Source organism: Dendrobium catenatum, unplaced genomic scaffold (genome assembly GCF_001605985.2).
Source record: "Dendrobium catenatum unplaced genomic scaffold, ASM160598v2 fragScaff_scaffold_1409, whole genome shotgun sequence".
In the NCBI taxonomy this organism is placed as follows: Eukaryota; Viridiplantae; Streptophyta; class Magnoliopsida; order Asparagales; family Orchidaceae; genus Dendrobium; species Dendrobium catenatum.
This window is the reverse complement of record NW_021319871.1, coordinates 557572-581530: the sequence shown is the minus strand read 5'-3', so window position 1 is coordinate 581530 and position 23959 is coordinate 557572. Positions and strand designations below refer to the sequence as shown.

Genomic DNA, 23959 nt, shown 5'->3' with positions numbered 1-23959 from the left:
GAGTAGAGTTTGTTGTCGTTGGGTTCGTATTTTCGAGACGCTCAATTTAACTGTAAGTTTGCTGAAATCAGTGTTGAGATGGTCTCCGAATTAATTTTTAAAGTTTCTAACTTGATTTTGCATCGAGATTCACGTATTATCAAGATAATTTTTTAACGACGTATCAATAATATTTTACATTAGATTAGAAATAACTGAATCATAAATAACCTCTTTATAAAAATCACTTCTTTCTGAATAAAAATACTTTTTTTGATTGATTATTAAAATAATTGAAAATCATAGAGCATTTACTATCTAAGAATCAATTAAATTTTAATTAAAAGATTTATTTTTGATTCAAATATGTAAACACAACTTATTTTTCTCTCTAAAAAATTTAAATGCAAAAAGTTGAAATATTTATCCAAGTTTTTCTTGTAGGGCTATAAATTATAAAATTTGTTATTATAATAATTATTGTAATGTTCATTAAGGTATAGTTATACTTGCTCCTGAGCTCCTCTATTAAAAAAGAAAACTAAAGTTTATAAACTATTTTTTTATTTTTTTAAATTTAAATATAAATCATTGGGATAAAAGATAGAAATTTTCAAAGCTTATCTCATGTAAAAAAAACAATGTTTCATATTGAATACGATCATTATAAAAAAAAAATCACAAATGAAATTTACTCTGATCAAATATATTACATAATCAATTTTTTCATTGGTAATTTGATTTTAAAATTATTTATAGCATTAAATTGCTAAAATGAAATTATTATTTTAAATGAAATTTAATGAATTAAAAAAGTAATTTTCTCTCAATTTTTTTTTCGGTTAATTTTTTTATCATGCAATTAAAAAAAAATCATGTGAATTTAATAAACAGTCATTTTAACTAGTTCAACGAAACGACATGAAGAGCCGGTCTACATCTTTCTTCGTTCGTTCGTGAGGTAGAGTGCGGCGTCCGTTTGCGAGCGCCTAGGGCATCGCTTCTTGCCTTCGTTCCTCCGGTGCTCGAGCTGCTAGCTGCTCCGGTTAGGTCCGTTGGGAGTTCTATCAATCGCTCTTCACTCTTCATTTTTTTTTTGGCTGAAGTTTTTCCTGTGCTCGAGCAGGAGAGGACTTGGCGAGTTGGCGTTTAGAGGCGTTCTTCCTGTGCTCAGGCATCAGTTATGTTCGTGAAGCCTCTTGATGGGTATATTGTAAAGAAATTTCTCCTTTATATCATCTATTTTTCATTTTTTTTGCTGAGTTTTTTTCCTTTCGACTGAAGTGGAAAGGCATATCTGCGGAATGCCGAATGCCGATTGTGTTTTCTTGGACGGTTAAAACGTAATCCTAAACAAAATTTCTTCAAAATATTGTGTGAGGTTGGTCAGGAATAAAAAAATCTATCACGATTTAGATCGTACACATAAAACAGAGTTTTCACAGACAACATGGTTGCTAAACGTTTTCTTACAAACTACAGTTTCGTATTTCTTAGAAAATATTATAACTTAGCTTTCAATCACCTTAAAAAAAAACTCGAATATAGCTCAAATTTATGATTAAATTTTTTTTTCTTTAGATATTAACATTGATCTAAATTTATATATAATCAACTGAATCAACTTCTAAAAAAATACAATATTTTTCATAGACAAATCACAAATTTGACTATTAAAGCTGTCTAATTAAATAAAAACTCCTAAAACAAGTCAAAAATTTTGTTTTCCAAAATTTTGTGGTCTTCTAATTAAATCTTTGAATCATGTTGAGTAAATCTTGTGGTGTTTAATTTATTCTTTGTAAATATTTTTGAAGAATTTCTATCCCTGCAACCTTAGGTTTTTGTGTTTTCATTCCTAATTCTTAATACATTTGATGAAGTGCCATCTGATAGTCTAGAAGCAAATGATGCTGTGGTGGAGGAAATAAGGTTGTAGAAGAAAATGCTATAGGTACATGTAAGCATGATGAAGATGCAAATCCTATTGCAAAAAAAAAAAGAGAAGACATCATCTGTTTGGGATGAGTTTAAGGAAGTGTAACTTGCTAATGGTCAGAAGAAAGGGGAATGCATTCATTGTAGGAAGACCCTTTCCATAGGAAGTATAGGGTCGACAACACAATTTAGACGTCATCTAGATTGTTGTGCGATTAGGATTCGTTTCATAAGAAACCAAAAAGTACTTCATTTACAACCAAAGGAGATTGATTCTGCTGCTGACAACTCACAAGAGAGTGCTAGTTTGACAATCTTCTTTTATGATAATTTTAAAGTTAGACAGAGTATAACACACTATATTTTGATCAATGAAAAGCCATTTTCTGTTGTGGAATATTTTGGCTTTAATCTTGTTTTGAAGTCAATGTCTTCCTATTTTTTGAAATACTCAAGAATAGCCCATAGCGATGTTTTGTTAGTTTATGAGAAGGAGAAAAAAAAACTCCAGAATGCACTAAAAAGCATAAATATAATCAGTTTTACAACAGACATTTGGAAGTCAAATAACCAATGAATATCATATATGGTAGTCACAGGCCATTATGTGAACTCAAATTGGAAGTTGTAGAAGTGTGTATTAACTATTAAGTTTTCTTCACTTATCTCCTCACACATCAACATAAATTGTTGACACTTTTTATAAGTCACTTAATGAATGGGGTTTGAAGTGTAAAGTAATCACACTTTTAGTTGATAATGCATCTAATAATGACCGTGATATTTGACATTCAGAAGAAATTATTTTTTGTTGGAATGATTTTTCATATTCGTTGTTGTGCCCACATATTAAATTTGATGGTTAAAGATGATATTAAGAGTGTTGAGTTTGTTGTTAAAAAAAATTGTATCTGGAAAAATTAGTAGGAAACCTGCAAAATTAGATTTAGATAATTATCTGGAAGATGGATTGGTGATTTGTTCAATTGGTAAGACATTTGATGTTATTGGGTGGTGGAAGAGTAAAAAAAAAAAATTTCTCCATGCTTTCTTCATCTTCGTCCACCTGCAATTGATAACAAGAGCATTAGAAAGTTTGTCAAAATTTGAAGATAATGAAAAATATATTAATGAAATAATTAATTAGATACTACATAAATTCACTTTTCCAAGCCTTTAATATCTTCTCATAAATATTGATACAAATCTACAAAATATTTAAAAAATGATAAATCATTAAATCAATTGACTTTAGTTACAATTATAAAAAATTTTACGTAAAAAGCAATTTATCATGAAAAACATCTTTAAGTATACGGTATTGGTATCTCGATTTCATCATTGTCATCCTCTTTCTGCAAAGTATGTTAGTGATAACATACACATTCAACAAATTACAAAAGTATTAAAAATGAGCACCCTTGTCCTGCCCTTCAAATCATAGTGATCATGAACCCAATTTGATGCAATCAATTATCTATAAGGTAGCTAGATTGCATATAAACTTTCGCCTTCCTTTCAAAAAACACAAGAAATGAAACAAAATGACACCATACAACTTTTAGATTTAGAACTTAAAAACACCTAAAACTGTTTTTCGTAGTTTGAGAAGAAAGATACAAGCGGGGTGAACACTTGCGGCGAGAAAAAGTAGATAAGAAGCCTTAGATGAAGTCAAAGAGAGGAGAAGAGAAAGTGGATATAGCTCGCAAGCTATCCAAGAAGAAACTCTCAGTTTTTTAGCTCCAAAATCATCCATAATCTTTTCTAAGATGTCACAAATCAGCCACTATATATAGGAGAAGAGAGGGATCCAAGCAATTTAATCAGCCGCCCAATATATCCAATCAACAAAGGGGAGGTAGAAGGCTAAAAGGCAGCCAAAGGGAGCAGCACCCGAAAGGTTAGTAGGACACAACCAACGAACAGCCAATGCCAGGGGGAAAAAATCGGGCTGGCAGGAGAGCTGAAGGGGCAAAACAGAAGGGGATGAATCCGGCTTGGCAGAGGAAACGAAGGGCCACAGAGGGGATGAATCGACCCTCCCCCCCTCCCCCCCTTTGCCTACATCAAATTCTCCCCTGGTTGAAAGAGCTCATCTCCGGATGAGAATACTTAAGAACTTTCCTGACGAGACGAAGGCGCCACATCCAAATCTTGAATCAAGGTCAAATTCTCTCCCGGTTGAAAGAGCTCATCTCCTGATGAGAATACTTAAGAACTTTCCTGATGAGACGAAGGCGCCGCATCCAAATCTTGAATCAAAGCTGCATATTTCATCTGGATCACTTCTCTTTCTTGCTTAAACTGGTCTTGTATAATTTTCTTTTTCTTCTCGTATTTTTCTGTACACAAGTGCATTTTTATTTGAAGTTTGTATAACTCATTTTGAATCGATCGGTAAAACTACCTTGGGAAGGAACCCTTAGTCGGTTGCAATTTGGACTTCAAGATTACCTGGTTGATTTTCACCCATGGTTTCATGTGTTTCCATTTTTCTAAACACTTAAAAAAGCAAGACACAAAAAACCTAAGCTTTGATACCAAATTGATGCAATCAATTATCTATAGGGTAGTTAGATTGCATATGAACTTTCATATTCCTTTCAAAAAACACAAGAAATGAAACAAAATGACATTTTACAACTTTTAATTTAGAACATAAAAACACCTAAAACAGCTTTTCGTAGTTTGAGAAGAAAGATACAAATGGGGTGGATACTTGTGGCGAGAAGAAGTAGATAAGAAGCCCGAGACGAAGTCAAAGAGAGGAGAAGAGAAAGTGGATATAGCTCTCAAAATATCTAAGAAGAAGCCTTCATGTTTTTAGCTCCAAAAATCATTCATAATCTATTGTAAAATGTCACAAATCAGCCACTATATATAGGAGAAGAGAGGGAGCCAAACAGCCTAATCAGCCGCCCAATATTTCCAATTAGCAAAGGGGAGGCAGAAGGCCAAAAGACAGTTGAAGGGAGCAGCACCCGAAAGGCTAGAAGGACACAGCCAACCAACAACTAACGCTAGGGGGAAGGAACTAGGCTGGCAGGGGAACCGAAGGGGCAAAACAGAGGGGACTTGCTTATATTTTTTTACTATACATCTAATTCTTGAAGAGTTGAATTTGCCACAACAAAATTAATGGGACTTGCTTATATTTTTTGTTAAGTGTTACTAACTTTACATGACTTGATATTAAACTTAATGAATAATATTTGTCATTAAGCGAATATAGAGATCAATTGCATATTTAATTTTTAAATTTGTAAACAAAGTGACTACAATGTGTTTGAATATTATGCAATGTTTAAATGTCTTGTAGCCAAATATTGTTTTTCTATATACTAGTATTCTATTATTATATGTTTTATTAAAGGCCTTGGTAAAAAAAGAAATATTAAATAAGTAAATAAATTTTTTTTTGAGGCTTTATACAAAGCTTTAGATTTTAAGATTGTACTATGATTAAACATTGTTTGGATTACATCATCTATGATTAAACTTGAGGCTTTCTCTTGTTCGGATTACATCATCTATGATTAACTAGTTCCTATAATTATTTTATTTAATTTTTTTCATTTTTTATGTATTTGCATGCTAGTTGGATGGAAATCTTTCTGGCATGGTGAACCTGGTGACTATTAAATTCTAGCGGAAGCTAGCTCCTTATACTTGTGTGAGGCTTGTATTGGTGGTATTTTAGTGCATTCATTCCTTATTTTTATCTTTTCAATGCTTTTTTTATTGGTCTGCCAGTGTAAATGGATTAGTCTAATTTCATATAATTTGAATTTTTTATTGTGGTGCTATATTTGATTGATTTGTGATTTACTTTGATCTTGAGTCTCTATGAGAAGTTTTTTATCTTGCGATGATTAAATTATCATCTGTTCAAAATTTTCTTGTTTTTTGATTTTCATTAAACGAGAAATATTGGTTTAAATTGGTGATGTGTGAAGTGTAAATTTTGATTTCATATAATGATTGCATTACTTCATAGAATTATATTAGAAAACTCTAGATCTTAAGATGACACACATCACTTCTTTAAATGTATTTCAATTAGAACGCCTGAACCATATGAAAGCTTTTACACATTGTTTTTGCAGATGAACATTTAATGAGCAAATGGCATGAAACCCCAATATTTGTATATTAAGTTGAAGAATTTTAAATCATGAAAAAAATTCATTTAACACTAAATTAAAAAAATGTTAACCATTAAAGATTTAGTTACGACTAATTATTATTCAACTGATACCTAGAATTAATAGTACAACAACAACAACAAGCCTTTATCCCACTATGTGTGGTCATCTACATGAATATTTTTTTTCCATTGTGTCCTATTAAGTGTCAAATTATCATCTAAATCTAATAAAGAGAGGTCATTTCTATTATTTTATAACCAAGTCTTTTAGGTCCACCTCTTCCTTTCTTAATATAAATCAAATCTAGTACATCTACTTTCCTAACTGAGTCATCGAAAGGACGCCGTTTTATGTGGCCAAATCATCTAGACTTTCTTTAATCTTACTTTCCATTGGAGCTACTCCAACCTTTTCAAGTATGTGCTCATTTCATATGCTCATTTCATATACTGTCTTTAAGAATTAAGCCACTCATCCACCTGAGCATCCTCATCTCTACAACACTTAACTTAATATTTTGTTTCTCTTTTAATGGCTAACATTCTGTACTATAAAGCATTGTAGGTCTCATTACAATCATATAGAAAATTCCCTCAAGTTTGAGAGGGACTTTTCTATAACAAAAAAAAAGGCCGATGCATTCCTCCACTTCAACCATCCAACTTGAATTCCGCTAATAATAGCCCAATCTATTTCACTATCACTCTGAACAATAGACCCAAAATATTTAAAATGTGTGCTCTTATTAATGACTTGATCACTCAAACTCACAATCCCCCACTAGTTCTATTTTTTTATACTAAATTACACTCCACATATTCAGTTTTAGATCTACTCAAATGAAAGCTTTTAGGATCTAAGGTTGACATCCATAATTCAAGTTTACCTTCAACTCCCTCTCTAGTCTTATCAACAAGAATAATATCATTAGCAAAAATCAGACACCAGGGTATAACCTCTTGCAAATGTCTAGTGAGAACATCCATAGCTAAAGCAAAAAAGATATGGGCTTAAGGCTTATCCTTGATGAAATGCAATTGAAATAGGAAAATACTTGGTCAAACCACCTTTCTTTGAACACAAGTAACATCTCCTGCGTACATATCCTTGATGACTTGAATATAAGTATTATTAACCCCTTTCTTATGTAGAACTCCCCATAGCACCTTGGAACTTTATCATATGCTTTCTCTAAATCAATAAAAATCTCATGTAGATCCTCCTTATTATCTCTATACTTCTCCATCAAACCTCTCAATAAATGTATAGCTTTCATAGTAGACCTACTTGGCATGAATCCAAATTGATTTTGAGAAACATTAGTGTCACGCCACAACCTATGCTCCATAATTCTTTCTCATTGTTATAAATTATGACACATTAACTTAATTCCTCTATAATTCACACAATTTTGTGCATCACCTTTATTCTAAAAAGTAGGAATCAACACACTCATTCTCCACTCATTTGACATTTTTTTAGTTTCCAAAATAGTATTAAAAAGTTTAGTAAGCCAAGAAATTCCTTCATCTTCTAAGCATTTCCACACCTCTATTGGAATATCATCAGGTCTAACATTTTTTTCACACTTCATTTTCTTTAAAGCCTCTTTAACTTCAATATTACTAATATGTCATTTAAAAAAAATCTTTATTTTCATTTAGGGTGCTAAGATCACTAATGTCAATTGCATTCTCATAATATTCATTAAAAAGTTTAGCAAAATATCTCATCCACCTTTGTTGAATACCCTATTCTAATAAAAATATTTTTTGATCTTCATCCTTAATACACTTCACTTGAATTAAATCCTTACTACTATTATCTCTTTGTTTAGCTAACTTATACATATATCTTTTGTCATCCTTAGTATCTATTCTATTATATAAATCATTAAAAGCTAAAATCTGTGCATTGCAAATTGCTTTCTTAGACTTCTTACGAGACTCTTTATATCTTTCCCAATTATCAGAGTTTTTACAGCTAAACTAATTTTTTTTTAAATCTTTTCTTGTATAGTTTGATTAGATATTGGAGCTCAAACTTTTTCTTAACAGTGTCAGAAAGTTATATTTAAACAGCTCCGAGCCCTTCTTTTTGAGGCACTAATCAACTTTAAAACAAATCTCTTATTTTGTGAGTTCCATAATTTAATTTATATTATAAACTACAAAATGAGTGTGCAAAGTTGATTTAACACTTGAGCTTTGTGCGGTTCAAAACATTAACAGTTTGCTAATAGCAGTGGACACTTAGGATAAATAACAATGACATTCAAGAGATTCATTTGATCATGAAAATAATTCTTATGCATTAGGATGAGGTAATCACCTCCAACTTTTAATAGACTTACCTTATCTTTCTTTCTTTCGGTATCAATTGTGAATATGTGATGCACATTTATCCTTTATGTATTCTCTTTCTTGTAGTTAGGCCCGTTAAAAGTATTTGGAATATAAAATTGCACAAAAATCACTCCAAGTTTGATTCGACTTAAGTCAATGAAGTCTTTGAACTTGAAGTAATTGTAATATAAAATTGCACAAAAATCACTCCAAGTTTGATTTGACTTAAGTCAATGAAGTCTGAACTTGAAGTAATTTAATCGAATATGGTTTAAGTTTAGCTGAAATCAATTCAAATTAGCTTGAATTGTGCCTACTCAACTTGATGAATTCTGGCTTTGAGTCAAACAATAATCAACAATTTAAAATTTTGAGTTGCACCAAACTCATTTGAATTCAGCTTAATATCAACCTACTTATATAGGCAATGCACTTGCAAGTACTTTTTGTAATTTTGTATGCCTGTTATACTCTTAAGAGATAAAATATACTTGCAGATTATTATACAGGTTGCATGCTTGTTTTTCCAGGTTCCGGCTCCCATACACTATGCAAAATTAACTGGTAATTTTGCATATCACCCTTTTTGTATTCACATGCACAATTTTGAATCTTAAAATATTTTGCTGTCTTATGTGTTAGGTTTTAGTATCAATTGAGAGGCCTTACAAGGAACAAGGAACATGGTTATGCATTTCGGATATGGTTATAAGTTATAACTAGGCTTCTCGTATCGTACAAGGTGCAGTCATTGTGCATTTCCAGTAATGAGAGTAGCTCTGATTTTTGCTTTAACTATTAGAGCTATATTGTCAAATATCTCAGTGATCCTAAGCAGCCTACTGGAATAGATGCAATCAAACTTATTGAACAGAAAGGCAGTATGCGGTTGTCTGCTTCACTACAAAATCTGCTGACATATACTACAGTAAATCCTGGAGAATGTGATTCTGTGACAGAGAGAAGTTATAACGGTATCAAATCTTCACGTGTTTTACAAAGAGAAGGTGCAGCTTCAAGCTTTTCAAAGGAGAAATCCTTATCAGCTTCTACATTGATATCTAAGCAATGGATACGAGCAAGCATATGTTTTTCTTTGCTTCTCCTATTGTTTTTGTTTATGTACGCCTGCTCAATATATTATAGGAAATCTTTCCAACATGTGACATCCAAGTATTATGTTATTCTTGATTGTGGAAGTACTGGCACTAGAGTGTATGTTTATCAGAACTCAATGGTTCAGGATAAAGGTGATAGAGTCTTACCATTTTCATTAAAATCTTTACCCGAAGGGTTTCAAAATAAAGCCATTGGTCAAAGTGGTCGTGCTTATCGACGGATGGAAACTGAGCCGGGTTTTCATAAACTTGTACACAATGAGACCGGCTTGAGGGCTGCCATCAAACCACTTCTAAAGTGGGCTGAGAAGCAAATACCCAGTCATGCTCACCAAACTACAACCCTCTTTCTATATGCTACAGCTGGGGTTCGTCGTCTGCCAAACTCTGATTCACAATGGCTTCTAGACAAGGCATGGGCTATTCTAAAGAATTCTTCATTCTTGTGCCACAGAGAATGGGTCAAGATCATTACGGGAATGGAGGAGGCTTACTATGGATGGGTAGCTCTTAACCATGACAAAGGCATGTTGGGATTGTCACCAGCTAAAGGAACATTTGGTTCGCTTGATCTAGGTGGTTCATCATTGCAAGTAACTTTTGAAATAGACAGACCTGTTTATGATGGGACAGGCATAAATTTGAGCTTGGGAGCTGTTAACCATCATTTGAGTGCATATTCGCTGCCTGGCTATGGACTCAATGATGCATTTGATAAATCTGTTTTTCATCTTTTCAAAAGGCTGGCAAGAAGTAACAAACTTGCCTTGATTAATGAAAAAATAGAGCTTGGGCATCCATGCTTACAAACTGGTTATAGGGAAGAATACTTTTGTTTCCAGTGTGCTATGGTAAACTCTGAGGGAAGCCCTCTGACTGGAGGTAGAGCTGTGGGAAAAAGTGCTGCTGGATTGCCCATTACGTTGTTTGGTGCTCCGCAATGGGAGGAATGCAGTGCACTTGCAAAGCAAACAGTCAGCCGATCTGAATGGTCAGACTTAAGCCCATCAATTGACTGCAAAGTCAAACCTTGTGCTCTTAGTGACAGCTTACTTCAGCCACATGGAAAATTTTATGCCACTTCCGGTTTTTTTGTAGTCTTCCGATTTTTTAATTTAACCTCTGACGCTTCCTTGAATGATGTGCTACAACGAGGTCAGGAGTTTTGTGCAAAAACTTGGGATGCTGCAAGGAGAAGCGTCTCCCCGCAGCCTTTTATAGAACAGTATTGCTTCAGAGCTCCATATATAGTCTCTCTCTTAAGGGATGGGTTGCATATTGAAGATGAGGATGTTTTCGTTGGCTCTGGTAGCATCACATGGACTTTGGGTGTTGCCTTGTTGGAAGCTGGGCAAGCATTTTCAAGCAGAGTTGACCTGGGCTTCAGAATCCTGCGGACAGATATAAGTCCTAGTGTTCTTCTTCTATTAGTTTTGATGTCAGTTACTGTGCTTTTCTGTGCACTCAATTGTGTGAGCAACCCAGTCACAAGAATTTGGCAGCGTCCTTGTCTTCCGTTATTTAGACGTAATAGTTCAGCTTCCTTAGCAAGGGGCATCCCTTCTCCTTTTGGCTTGCCAAGATGGATTTCTATTAACACAGGTGAACTTTTTAACACTAATGTTTTTAAGGACTTCGGCTCGGCAGTTTTTTGGTATTAAAATTTGTCAAAATACAATAAAAACGTAATGCTTAAAAGTTGTTCCAAATGAATCTTTAATCACTGAAGACCTCCGGAAGTAAGCAGTGGAGCCTTCATATCTAGGCTGTATAACCATGTTGCGCTGGATCAGCTGCTCATGGACAATCTTATCAAAGCGCAAACAAATATTGCTGTATAATGTGTACTCAAATGTGCATATATGCAAAATTTTTGAGATCAGAAGTTTAACATTTCAAAACTGCAGGAAACAGCAGCTTTTACTGCAGAAATTCAACTAATTTGTATGCAAATTTCAGCAGAATGGGTGCAGATTTGTGGGGGAATAGAACAAGTGAAAACCAAGAGCAAGACATCACATGGTGGTTAGAAGGAGATGACACACCTTTCATGAAAAGGAGTTGAAGCAACAAATTCCTTGAGCGCAGAATTTTCAGTTTTGATACCAACTGAAAGAGAAGTTTGCAGTATTTCTCTATTTCTTGATCTTGCTGTGGTATTGCAAAGGATGATGGAGAGTTTCTTCTTGCTGCTGCAAGGGACAGCAGCAGTAAAAAAGGAGGAAGACAGGAAGCTTGAGGAAGAGGGAGGAGAGATGAGGAAGAGGGAGGAGAGATGACAAAAAGATGGAGAGGGTAACAGGGACATGGTTAGGGTTGCAAACATAGTATCTAATACAACTAAAAGAAACCTAACAATGACAAACATGTCCATGAAATGAAACTTTAAACATGAACTAAGCATTATGTAGCTGATTTTGATCTATAGATGTTGAAGTGTTGGGTGTGAGTTGAGTTCTATAATCCTCCAGCATTAAACAATATTGGGTTAAGATGTTGAGTTCAATATTGTGTTTCTCTAATGTAAGTTTGATTTCAATGTTATTAATAGTTAGTGCTGTGAGCTGAGTTCTATAATCCTCCAGCATTAAACAATATTGTGTTAAGTTCAAGCATTGATAGTTGGCACCTCTCTAGGTTGAAGAGAAGATGGCCAACAATGAGGAGATCATTGTTGAGGTCAACTGGGAAGAGTTGAGGGGAAAAGAGAAATATTTTACAAAAAATTTAAGTGATTTAGCATTGTAGCCTTCATGTACTATTGGAGTGGTGGGAGTACTTTCACTATTCTAGGAATAAGGGAAGTTACGAGCTTTTAGGCTTCCTAGCTCTCATTTTTTCTCTTTCAGGGTTGGAAGAATACATGTGCTTGAGTTTGGTTTCAATGTTATCTTGATGAACCATAGATTTGAAAATCCCCAATATTTGTTTTTTTTTAGGAGGCTAAGGAGAGGGTATTTATAGCCAACTTCCCTAATTGAGGCAACGTTGAAGTGGACGATGACAGACAACTAGTTTAACGATGATAGTGGTAGTGGGCTTGGAGACCATCAACTGCCCGTTGTAGGACATCATATGATTGAATGGCTGACTGCTGATGTGGTCCTCAAGGTCGATAGGAATGCGAGGTAGAGAGATGTTATGATATGGTGGGTATATTGCTGGTGTGCTTGTTAATTAATCCATATGGGAAGTGACTATGTTATGAGTCTTGAGCAATTGGACCAAGTGACGGTAGTTCTGTTGTGTCATTACAAAAAATGAGGAATTTTTTGGGGTTTAAGGAACCAAGTAGTCGATGGAAAATTAGAGATATGGGTGGATGTTCTTAGAGTTGATTATGTTAGTGTCTCCTTGATGATTTGACTGCTTGAAATTGAATATAATGGGTGACAAGTTTTTTTGTATCTAATTGGTCATGGAGATTGAAATTGGTTATTCTTTGTAGAGTAGAAGTGACTAGGATTGGCACTAGGTGCCTCATTAGAGCTATATTGGGCCATGTTTTGAATTTGATTGGATTATATTGGTAGGACAGTCGAAGCAGATTTATAATATGGTGATAACTCTGCAAGGTGTGTCAAATGGGCATTGCACCTCAACAAATAGACGTTGAGAGTTGTATACTTGTTATTGCAAATATTGTTGCCTTTAATATATCACATGAGAGAATCTTAATTGACGTGATAAAAGGTTTTTCATACATGTATGAGAAGCTATGATGCACAGACACAGACACAGCGATACGAATATGACACGACACGAGACATATCAATTATTGAAAATATAAGATACGAACACTAGTTACGAACACTAGTTGGACACAATATTATAATTTTTATATTTTAAATAGTGTATAAAAATTTAATAAGTATAAGATTAAAAATAATTTAGAAATAATAAGTCATTTAACTAGACTTTGCGCTAAAAATGATTAATATTAGGATGTCGAGAGTCGGACATCAATGTTGTGTATTAGGGAGATGACAATGTTGTTGAGAGTCGGGTATTGATGTTGTGTAGTAAGTATCGTGGGTCAATGTCAATAGGGAATCTGTCATTGATGTTGAGAGGGCGTTAGCATCGATGTTAAGATGATGTCAGACAAAGATAAGCTGTTAAGTTGTGGGTTAAAATTTGCTAGCGCAGAGCATCAATGTCAAGAGTGTTGGACTTTAATGTTGAGATGATTTTGAAATGTCGATGTTATTACGACATATACGTTGATGCTGAGATGACATCGGATATTGTTATGAAAATGAGAATATTTGATGAATCAGATATTGAGTGCGACCGATTGATTTGGTGTTATAGAGGAAATAAAAAATTTAGTTTTTATATTTTAAATAAATAAAAATTTTAAATACAAGAAATTATATTAATTTTTTTTTATAAAATATTTAAGTCACACATGTCCAATGTATTTTTAATATTTTTTTATTAGACAAGTTTCGGTGTGTTCGACACGTGTCTGATGAGTGTCTGACGCGTGTCGTGTCGGACACTGCTCGCCTCTTTGAGGAGAAGTGTCGTTGTATCATAGATGATAAGCTATGTTGCACTGATACGGATACGGCGACATGGATACGACACGATACAGATACGGGACACGTCAATTCTTAAAAATACAGGATACGGGTATGGCGTCTCTCGTATTTTCCCGAACAAGTGCTGTTTTTCTGCTGTAAACAGCAGAAATCTGCTGTTTTCCTGCGTGGACAGCCAGTTGGCTGCTGTTGGTTCTCAGATTTTGGATAGGTTGCTTGTGAATACAAGCACTTCCTATCATATTTTAATTGGATACGACTTTGGCGTATCCGACACGTATCAGTGGAGTATCGGAGGCGTATCCGTGTATCGGTGAATCGGATACAGCACGCCTTCATAAATAGGTGTATCGGTGCAACATAGATGATAAGCCTTTGGTGGTGAACAAGGTATATCTAATTAGAATTTTTTTTTTTTATTTCTTGATTGATTTAAGTGCTTCCAAAGTGACACATCATTAAGTTCAATCATATCATATGCTATTTAAGCTTGGTTGATCTCAACTTCAATGACAAAGTTCATATAATGAATTTACTATTTTTACTATCAGAATTATGTGGTTGTCAGTAGTTTGTACAGGTCTATGAAGTTGAAGCTCAATGATATCCATGGCCTAATAATCTTTAAGTGAGAACATCAAAAGATTACAATAAGGTCAATGCCCAGTTGATGCTTTGAATCTTGAGAGCATATGAAGAAGTGTTGAAAGAGGCAAAAAATGGAGGTAAATTTATATCTCGACAGAGGATTCATTCCAAGGTTTGCAGTGATGCACGTTGGCAATCTGACAACTTTGTCTACATGAAAAGGGAGTGCCCATTGGAGAATGATGGCGATAGTTCAAATTAGATAGATGAATCTATGAATGCTACATGTGAAGAGATCTATGATGCACTAGTCCTTAGTGTGAATAGTTTTATGGAGTGTTGGATTTTGGACTTAGGTTTTATTTTATTATAATCCACCCAAAGAGTTCAGAACTAAATATTTCATTAGGGACTGTGAGAAAGTTTATCTTATTCATGGTTGTGGGCTTCAAAAATTCACGCTTCGACCTCTCCGTGGATCCCTTTCTTCTTTCTTTTTCTATTTCTGGTCGTCGAGGAGAGTTTTAACGCTTAAGTTCTCAGATAAATTTTGAGAAGATAAATTGGGCTTATAGATAAGTCACTACCCAGAGATTTTGCCCTCATTTTTGTGAGGACTTTTTTTATCTGTGTTATGGTTTCCTATAGGCGCAAGCCCCTATAGTTAATTACCCCTCCCGATAATGAGAGAGAACTTTTGATTAAGGCTAGTCAAACAGATACAGAGTATCTGGCGTGTAGTAGTAGCATGGGTTTTGGTCTTTGAGAATTTAATATTTAAAATTAAAAATTTCATCATCTTGCACTTAAAGCAGATGGTGGGGGCAATGATGATGAGCTCGATCAAGATCCCATGGTTCTGTCCTCCCGGGCCATCGTGGTCGTTGGTTTACTTAGTCACAGGAGATAGTCGACCCAACCTGACAAAAGAATCATTGTCGGCAAACATGGGTTGCTTCGTCCAAGGGTACTATGTAACTTAGGAGAATATTTGCCTAATGGGACAAATTTGATTCCACCTTAGCTAACAGAGAGCTTTGTATTCTTTCGATTATATTCTATTGATTCATTGTTCAATGATTTGAAGCCTTTGGGGAACATGCGAGCTCTGACCATGACCGTAATTTAGTGGTGCCATTTGATGGCAAAACCCTTCGGTTCAGAGGGTCCCAATCATAATCGTTTACCTGTGGTGTCATTTAGTGGCGGAATTCACAGTGTTTGATGATTTATTTTAATTCTAAATATCTGGATTTTGGGTAATTGTTTTGGAATTTTGAATTATTATGGGCATTTAGGTGTTTATACCCTTCTTAGTCGACTGATGTCTTTTGCAAGTTGTTCATGTCTGAAGATCCCCCGCCATGAGTCCTTTGCTTGTTTATTTATGCTTATTTAAATGATTTGAATCATCATTCAACATTTGCATTTTTTGAATTAATTGTACATATTAGAATTTTAGGGTCAAATTCTCTGTTGTTCAATTGCATTGTCATGTTCCCTGTTGTTTAATTTGAATAAGATCCCCTGTAATTTGCTCAAGTCATGTGCATCTTACTCTGAATTTCAATAGCACCCCGGCGTATCCTCTGTTTGGGGATATTTGGGGAGCTGGGCGTGGTGGCCTTACCACCACGCTAAGAAAAGCGTGTATGATAGGTGTCTGAAGACATCACGGCTGTAGTCTTCAATTCTATCATGCCAAGAAAGATGTGTAAGGATCTTCAGGGGTACCTTCTTTGAAATGCACAATTCTTTCCTCGCAGACACTGAAGCATATATGAGTATTTAGAATTGTCCCCGCCACACTAAGAAAAGGGTGTAAAGGGCCTACCCATCTCATCGTAGACGTCACATCGGATTCCCTCCTACCACGCTAAGAAAAGCGTGTATGGTGGTTTCCTGGCGTGTGTGACGCGCTGAGGGTAGGATTTGGAACTTTATACCTTTCGCGGCATGGTCGACGACTATATTGGCGGTGTTGGCATGTAGATCGAGGCGCACAATCTTCTTTCTTTCCCTTTCTCCTTTTTCTTTTTTTCTTTTTTTAACAACGATTAATTAAAATTAAATATAGCTAATAATAGTAATTAACAATAATTAATAATAATTAATCATAATTAGTTATCATAAATTAATTATAATTAGTTATGATAAATGATCATTAATTAAAATCAGTAGTACTTAATTATAAATAATTATGATTAATGATAATTAATTGCAATTAATCATAATTAATTAATTATGATTAATAGTACTTAATTATAATTGGTAATAATTAATTATAATCAATTATAATTAATGATAATTAATTATATTTAATCATAATTAATTGTAATTAATAAAAAAAGCTTTTTAGCAAACGAATTTATGTAGGATTTGAGCATGATTTAAGCTAGGATTTAGGGAACTGCTAAATCTCACAGCAAGTTAAATCCTCTGTTTTCCCTCTTATTGCCCTAAACCCCAGATTTACCTAATCTGGGAGTTCAACGGATGTATGAGATTTGGCGGAAGAAGTTCGAAAGAGGAAGAAAGATGGCTACCTTCGCAACGAGCAAGCTCCTGTCGTTTTTTTTTTTCCTTTTGATCCAACTAAAGAACGACAAGTAGGTGTGACTTCGGATTCTATAGGAAGAGTCGTCAGAGAAGGACAAGGGAATAAGCGGGATTGAGAGGAGTGGAGTGCGGGTTGAGCTTCAGCTGTGTTGATCGGCCGGTCGGAGGTGTTGCCGAGGCTAGATGTGCATGCGGCTGAGGAAGACTTCGGGAGGTGAGGGCTTTTTCGTGTTCGAGAACAGAGCGTGGAAGAGAGTGGGAGAAAAAAGAGCGCTAAGCTTTCCTCTCCTCTAGATTTTAATAATGAGAGTAGCCGATTGATCTAGGCGAGGACCACAGGAAATAGGACGAGCGGAGCTGCGTTTAGATGTGCGAGGTACGTATGAAGCACGTCGTTGAGGATTTGAGCGGGATTTTAGCAGTCGTGTGGAGAACATGATTTTGGCGCCGAGCAGGTACGCTGATTTGAGCTTTTTTTGTATTATGTATAGGTCAACAACAAGAAAGAGGAAGAGGTTGATGGCTAAATGACATGCTCATTGGTGGAGAGCTTAGGTCAAGCATTGACATTATCTCATCTATGTGTGTAAGAGGAGGTCAGTTGACTAAAAAGGCCTAAAGGTCTTGGTGGTACCGTGTTAATTGGCAAAGGAGATTCACCTGAGGTCAAGTCACAGTGGCTGGCAGTACATGCGGGCGAGGAGGATGGTGACTAGAGTAGGTGGTTAGTGGCTTTCAGAGATTTTGGGGCATATAGCATAGGGGGTTGCAAACGAACTAGTAATGGAAAACAAATGAGTTCGAGTACTATGCAGATGTGGAAGAAGAAAAGGTTATATCAAGTGCATAATATATATATATATATATATATCATGGCTGATATTGTTTCTTGAGTTTTATTTTGGGTATGCAAATGTATTGAATCTTATAATTATCTTTTGACAAGTGGATCATTTATGGCTGTGTAGGTGTAGGTGTATCTCACTGAACATTGTCTCTTTCCTTTTATTCTTTTTTTAGTATTTTTTATAGGTTATTTTTCTAATTCTCATGATTATCATCGCTGTCATACATGTGCTTTTTGCAAACTTTTGATGTTCTTTTTAATTTCATTCTTTTAACATCTCTCCTCTTCTCCTTTCAGGTGATGGAAGAACTAAGATGCCACTAAGTCCTACTGTTGCTGGCTCTGAACAACATCCTTTTGGCGCTGGGTATGTGCTGAGTGGTGGCAGCATTCAGTTTGGTGAACCGTCTTCACAGCCGTTGGGATTTTCACATAGTATTTCCTCTGGAAGCTTGGTTCAGTTACAATTTGGTGATGGAACTAGGTCGTTCTGGGCTCCTAACAGGGGCCAAATGCTTCAGAGTAGGAGATCCCAATCCAGAGAAGACCTTAGTTCTTCGGTTGAGGCTCATATGGTGAAAGTTTAGTATACACAGATTACTAGCCAGGTATGAGTCATTTCTTTTACTTTTAGTTAATGAACACTCTTTTATTTCTTAATACTGTTGTCCTAAGGGCCTTTTTTTTAATTGTATCTGCATGATTTACGAGTTGGCTACTTTTTGCGAGGATGCTATTGATGTGAAATGCAGAATGATAAGTTTGAATATAATTTACTTGATAGTATATTTGGAATGCTATAAATAGATCTTCCAATCACTTTATGTACTCTGCATGTAGATTAAAGTGCTGCTTCTTTAGCAGGTATGACCATTTCAACAAACCAAGCCTCCAAATGCTGCATATACAGATGATGGGAGTATTCTTTTAAGCCTTAATTACTCAGGTGCATGCTTTTTAACAAACGGAGCTTCAATGCTGGTCATCATCTCTCATTTTTACTCCAGTTTTTTAAATTTTTTTAGTTATTGATATTATAATTTATATATTTAGGGTATTTTGTTACTCATAGTTTCCTTGGCCATACTTCCAAGGAAAATTTTTAGGGTCAGAATGAATATTTTCAGATTAACTTGAGAAAAAGTTTTTCTTAAAATACATTGTTTTATTGTCATCCAATTTAATTGAAGTTCGTTTATTCGACTTTGGCAGAGGCTGCCTGTGGCGCTCTGGGCTCTAAGATGCCAAGAATAGCTTGTGAACAAGGAATCAATCAAATTTATATTGTCCTCAGTATTTAGAGTGCCATTAAACTGAATGATTATTAGCAAATCCTTATAATATTGCTGCAACAAGAATGACTTTGGCTGCAACTGTCCCTTTTTTGTTAGAATCCAAAATCTCGCCCATCTATAATAGTGCTTTGTGTTTGATTTGACCATTTTTAGTATGCTTTTTTATGTTGTATCTCTATAAGAATGATGGGCTGTTTGGCTACAAGTAGGATCTTATTCAAGTAGGATTTAGTCAATCTGGTAAATAGTAAAATGTAGTAAATCTTGGTCACATTAACAACAACAACAAGTCAACAACAACAACAATATCATCATCATCAAGCCTTTATCTCACTATGTGGGGTAGCTACATGTATTCATTTTCTTTATTGTGTCATGTTAAAAATTAAATTCTCATTTAAATCTAATAAAGAAAGGTCATTTCTAATATGTCATGTTAGATAATGGTAGTTTTAGGAATTTTTTTTGATAGGGGCAAATGAATTAATTTTAATATTTGGAGGGGATTAAATTAATTGTTTACTATTAACTATGACAAAATATCAATAGCATATTAATGCATATCTGTTATATATACAACAACAACATCATCATGTCTTTGTCCCACTACGTTTGTGTCATGCTAAAAGTCAAGCTCTCGTTTAAATCTAATAAAGAAAGATCATTTCTAATATTTTCTAACCAAGCCTTTTTAGGTCTACATCTACCTTTCTTAACATAATTCAAATCTAATACCTCTACTTTCCTAACCGGATCATCGAAAGCCCGCCCTTTTATGTGAAGAAACCATCTAAGGCGACCCTTTCTAATCTTATCTTTCACTGGAGCTACTCCAACCTTTTCACGTATATGCTCATTTTGTATTCTATCTCTAAGGGTAAATCCACTCATTCACTTGAGCATCCTCATCTTTGCAAAACTTAACTTAGTATTATTCTTCTCTTTTAATGGCCAACATTCTGCACTATAAAGCATTGCAGGTCTCACCATAGAATTTTCCCTTAAGTTTGAGGGGGACTTTTCTATCACACAACAAGCTCGATGCATTCCTCAACTTCAGCCATCTAACTTGAATTCTACTGATAATATCCTCATCTATTTCACCATCACTCTGAATAATAGATCCAAGATATCTAAAACTTGTATTTTTATTAATGACTTGATCGCCCAAAATCACAATCCCTCACTAGGTCCGTTACTACTAAACTTGCACTCCATATATTCAGTTTTAGATATACTCAAGCGAAAACCTTTAGGCTCTAAGATTAACCTCCATAATTCGAGTTGACCTTCAACTCACTCTCTAGTATTATCAACAAGAAGAATTTTATCAGCAAAAAACATACACTAAAGTACATCCTCTTGCAAATGTCTAGTGAGAACATCCATGACTAAAGCAAAAAGATATGGGCTTAAGGCTAATCCTTGATGTATTCCAACCGAAATAGGAAAATACTTGGTTAGACCACCTTGTGTTTGAACACAAGTAATAACTCCTGCATAAATATCTTTAATTTTTGAATATAAGCATTATTTACTCCTTTTCAAAAACTATCCATAGCACTTCTCTTAGAACTTAACTTTATCATATGCTTTCTCTAAATCATATGTTATATATAAAGATATTAAAAAATAATGACGCATGCGCTCTCACATGCTCCTCTTAAAATCCCCCTTTGACGTTATATCTGATTAAATCCTAATAAATTGTTTGACATATCATTTCTGTTTTAGGAGTTTGTTTTGCTACAAGTAGCTTTTAATTTGAGTCGAATTTTGAAATGACTGTGAATCTAAACTTAATAAATCCTATAGATGTCAAATCCTGAAATTTGGCATGATAAATATTAAGTTTAGTAAAATCCTAGTAAATAATTTGACATATATTTTTAAGATTTATTTGACTCCAAAAATGTTTGGCAAGATTTAGCTTAAATCTTGCAAGCTCACGAATTAAATGGAGAAAAAGACAATGAGAAGTGTAAAATGTAAATCACTTAAATCTGATAAATCTAGTATAAAAAATTGGTATGGCAAGATTTCGCCTAAATTTTGTTTAGAACTTAGCTAAATCTTGCAGCTAAAGAGCCCCCCCGAATATTGTTTCACTTGCAGCCCAAGTTGATCTTTGTTACTATGTATTCTTTTTAGGAATCTAGATTGTATACCCCACTGTTTGATTCTTCTTTGGCTTTTCAAAGTATCAAATCTTGAATCATACAAAAAATTTGCTTAGTTTATTTACGTGTTACCTTGCTAGGCACAAATAAATAAACAAATATAACGGTGCTTCCAAGTAGCTATATCCACTGGTAATGGTGGTGATATTGCTAAACATATTGATTGTAATTCTTCTCAAGTTTCATGATTGTAAGGTCTCTTTTGTGAACTACAGAACTCGGTGTTACAGATTGCCCAGAAGGTTTGCGACTTTTCTAGCCTGTGCACAAAAATTCCTTTACTTTCTCCGAAAGCTTTTTCTCTGCGATCAGATTTTTGTATGAATCGAAAGAATTTGCTTCAAATTCTTTAAAGACTCGAAATCGTGGCATTGTAATAAAAGGTTATCTGCCTAATGAATTTGTATCTAATGGAAGATTTTGTTTTTTGTTTTTTTAATTTTTATGATTTGTTGTTTGATGGCTTATGTCAGGTTTTAAGGCCCTGTCAGATCTATAGATAAATTTCTAAAAGCTTAATATTTTTTATAATCATCATTATTATTATCCTTTTTATTAAAGGATTAGTGTAATAATCCTTTAATAAAAAGAATAATAATGAGAGGCGGAATCAATCTTAATTTTTAGAGGGGCAAACTTATAATTGTTAGTGTTGCTTTGAATTTGGCTTGACACTTTATTATAAGAAATGAGTCAATAGCGACAACAAAATAAAGAAAGAAAATGGTTGATAAAGATATTTTTTAGCTACCAAAAGTAACCAAGGCCTATAAATAAAAAGGAAACTTGATATTTGTGCTGGCGAGGTGTGATCTGTTTGGTCAGGTCGCGGGGTCAAGGGACAACGATTTTGCGGGAGTTTTATAAATTTTGGTTGTAAGGATATTTTTGGATTATCTTTACTATTTTTCTGTGTATTTGGTTCATCATTCTCTAACAATAATATTTATATACAATGTGTTTAATTATGTTGTGGAAATTATTTGAAGACTGATATTTTAAACTTTTAGGGGCAATTACCTAAATTTTTTTGTAATAAATATTAAAAAATAGACGGAGGGGACAAATAACTTAAAAAATCATGTAATAATTTTTTTAGATGTGGGCAACACTAAGGGGATCAGCCATTGATAATAATAAGGGAGTTTTACATACATACCACTTAATACTATTCTATTTACATATTTAACACCTAAAACTTTAATATTACATAAATATCACCCATAGTTCATTTTCATACAAAATATGAGTGGTAGAAATGAAATATATGAGTGGTAGGAAAGAAATATAAGTGGTATATTTGATATTAAAATAATATAGGGTGGTATGGATGTAATATTAAAGTTTTAGATGTTAGATATGTAAATAGGATGTTATAAAGTGGTATGTATGCAAATTTCCCTAATAATAATTATTTTTGTCGTCATTATTATTATTGATAATATTATAATTATTTTCGTCGAGTACAAGACATTCTAAAGAAATGATATCATATAGTCCAACTTCGCTGCTTTGTATATTATAGTATAATTTCTCTATTCCTTGAAGCCACATTTCAGAGCGCTTTGTATCTTTGGATTCTATCCGAAGAATTTTGTTGGAGAGCTCTGATTTCATATAGGGATGAAGGTTCCCACAGGCAAATTGCATTATGAGATATGAAAGAGATTATTCTATAGTAAGTAGTTTTGGTCAGTTCTAAAAGAATAGTAATATGATGCGCATCGCCGAAGGCATATTACAATTCCAAGCTCTGAGAAATTATATCTGAAAAGTAGAAACAAATAAATAAATGAAAACATGTTATAAGCCTAAAAAAATGGATGAAAGTAAAAGATAAAAACAAAATCATTGAAATTCCACTTATAAAATATTAGTTTACTGATATGATTCAAATCTTAAATATTTTTTTTAAACATGAAAATAATAAAAAATCATGATATTCTGATTAAAATTTGATTATAATTGATTTTCATAGTTTTTCAGAAGAATATAGTGTAATATATATTATACTCATCTAAAAGTTAATATAATGATTTTGAAACTCATCTTCTTTTGATTTTTTCATTGATATATTATATTATGATGCTAATTTAAATAAAATATTATATTGATTTTTATCGAAAAATAATTCTTAAATTTTTTCTTAATTACAACATAATCCTTCAAGTAGAAATTTTAAGTGGCTGAGTTGGGGCTGGTGAACTTAAAATTAGGCTAAAAATCATTTCAATTTTCATTTATTGGCTATATGCAGACAATTGGGTTTGGCAGGTCTACAAGATCATGTCAAAACTTCATAATAAAAAATATATATAACAGTTGATTGATTAATAATTGATCAAATAGATTAACAATGGTCATATATCAATAATAATTATCAATTTGGCAGTACATTGATAATCCTATGTG

At 33.8% G+C, this 23959-nt stretch overlaps 1 protein-coding gene across 26 annotated transcripts; it reads left to right on the top strand.

Annotated features, from left to right (window-relative positions):
* Positions 1-891: 891 nt before the first annotated feature.
* On the top strand, positions 892-21986 carry LOC110102402 (probable apyrase 7). Of its 26 annotated transcripts, none has more exons than XR_002303801.2 (8): positions 892-1029; positions 1106-1192; positions 8911-8977; positions 9056-9155; positions 9239-11133; positions 18370-18680; positions 18937-19018; positions 21763-21986. XR_002303801.2 is itself a non-coding variant. In XM_028699900.1 (6 exons), the coding sequence occupies exons 4-5, from the start codon at positions 9297-9299 to the stop codon at positions 18657-18659; spliced, it is 2127 nt and encodes a 708-aa protein (XP_028555733.1). In that variant the 5' UTR covers positions 892-1029; positions 1106-1192; positions 8911-8977; positions 9056-9296; the 3' UTR covers positions 18660-18680; positions 18937-19275. The 26 variants fall into 26 exon arrangements, 1 of the variants encoding a protein (XP_028555733.1); XR_003702626.1 differs by adding an exon at positions 21628-21679 and having other exon boundaries at positions 9056-11133; XR_003702624.1 differs by adding an exon at positions 21628-21679 and having other exon boundaries at positions 9056-11133; positions 18937-19053.
* Positions 21987-23959: the final 1973 nt, after the last annotated feature.

Excerpts from the sequence above, each read along its gene's own strand:
- LOC110102402 (XM_028699900.1), top strand. The coding sequence starts at position 9,297 with ATGCGGTTGTCTGCTTCACTACAAAATCTGCTGACATATACTACAGTA. Across the intron at positions 11,134-18,369 it reads ATGGATTTCTATTAACACAG|GTGATGGAAGAACTAAGATG; the intron begins GTGAACTTTTTA and ends TTCTCCTTTCAG.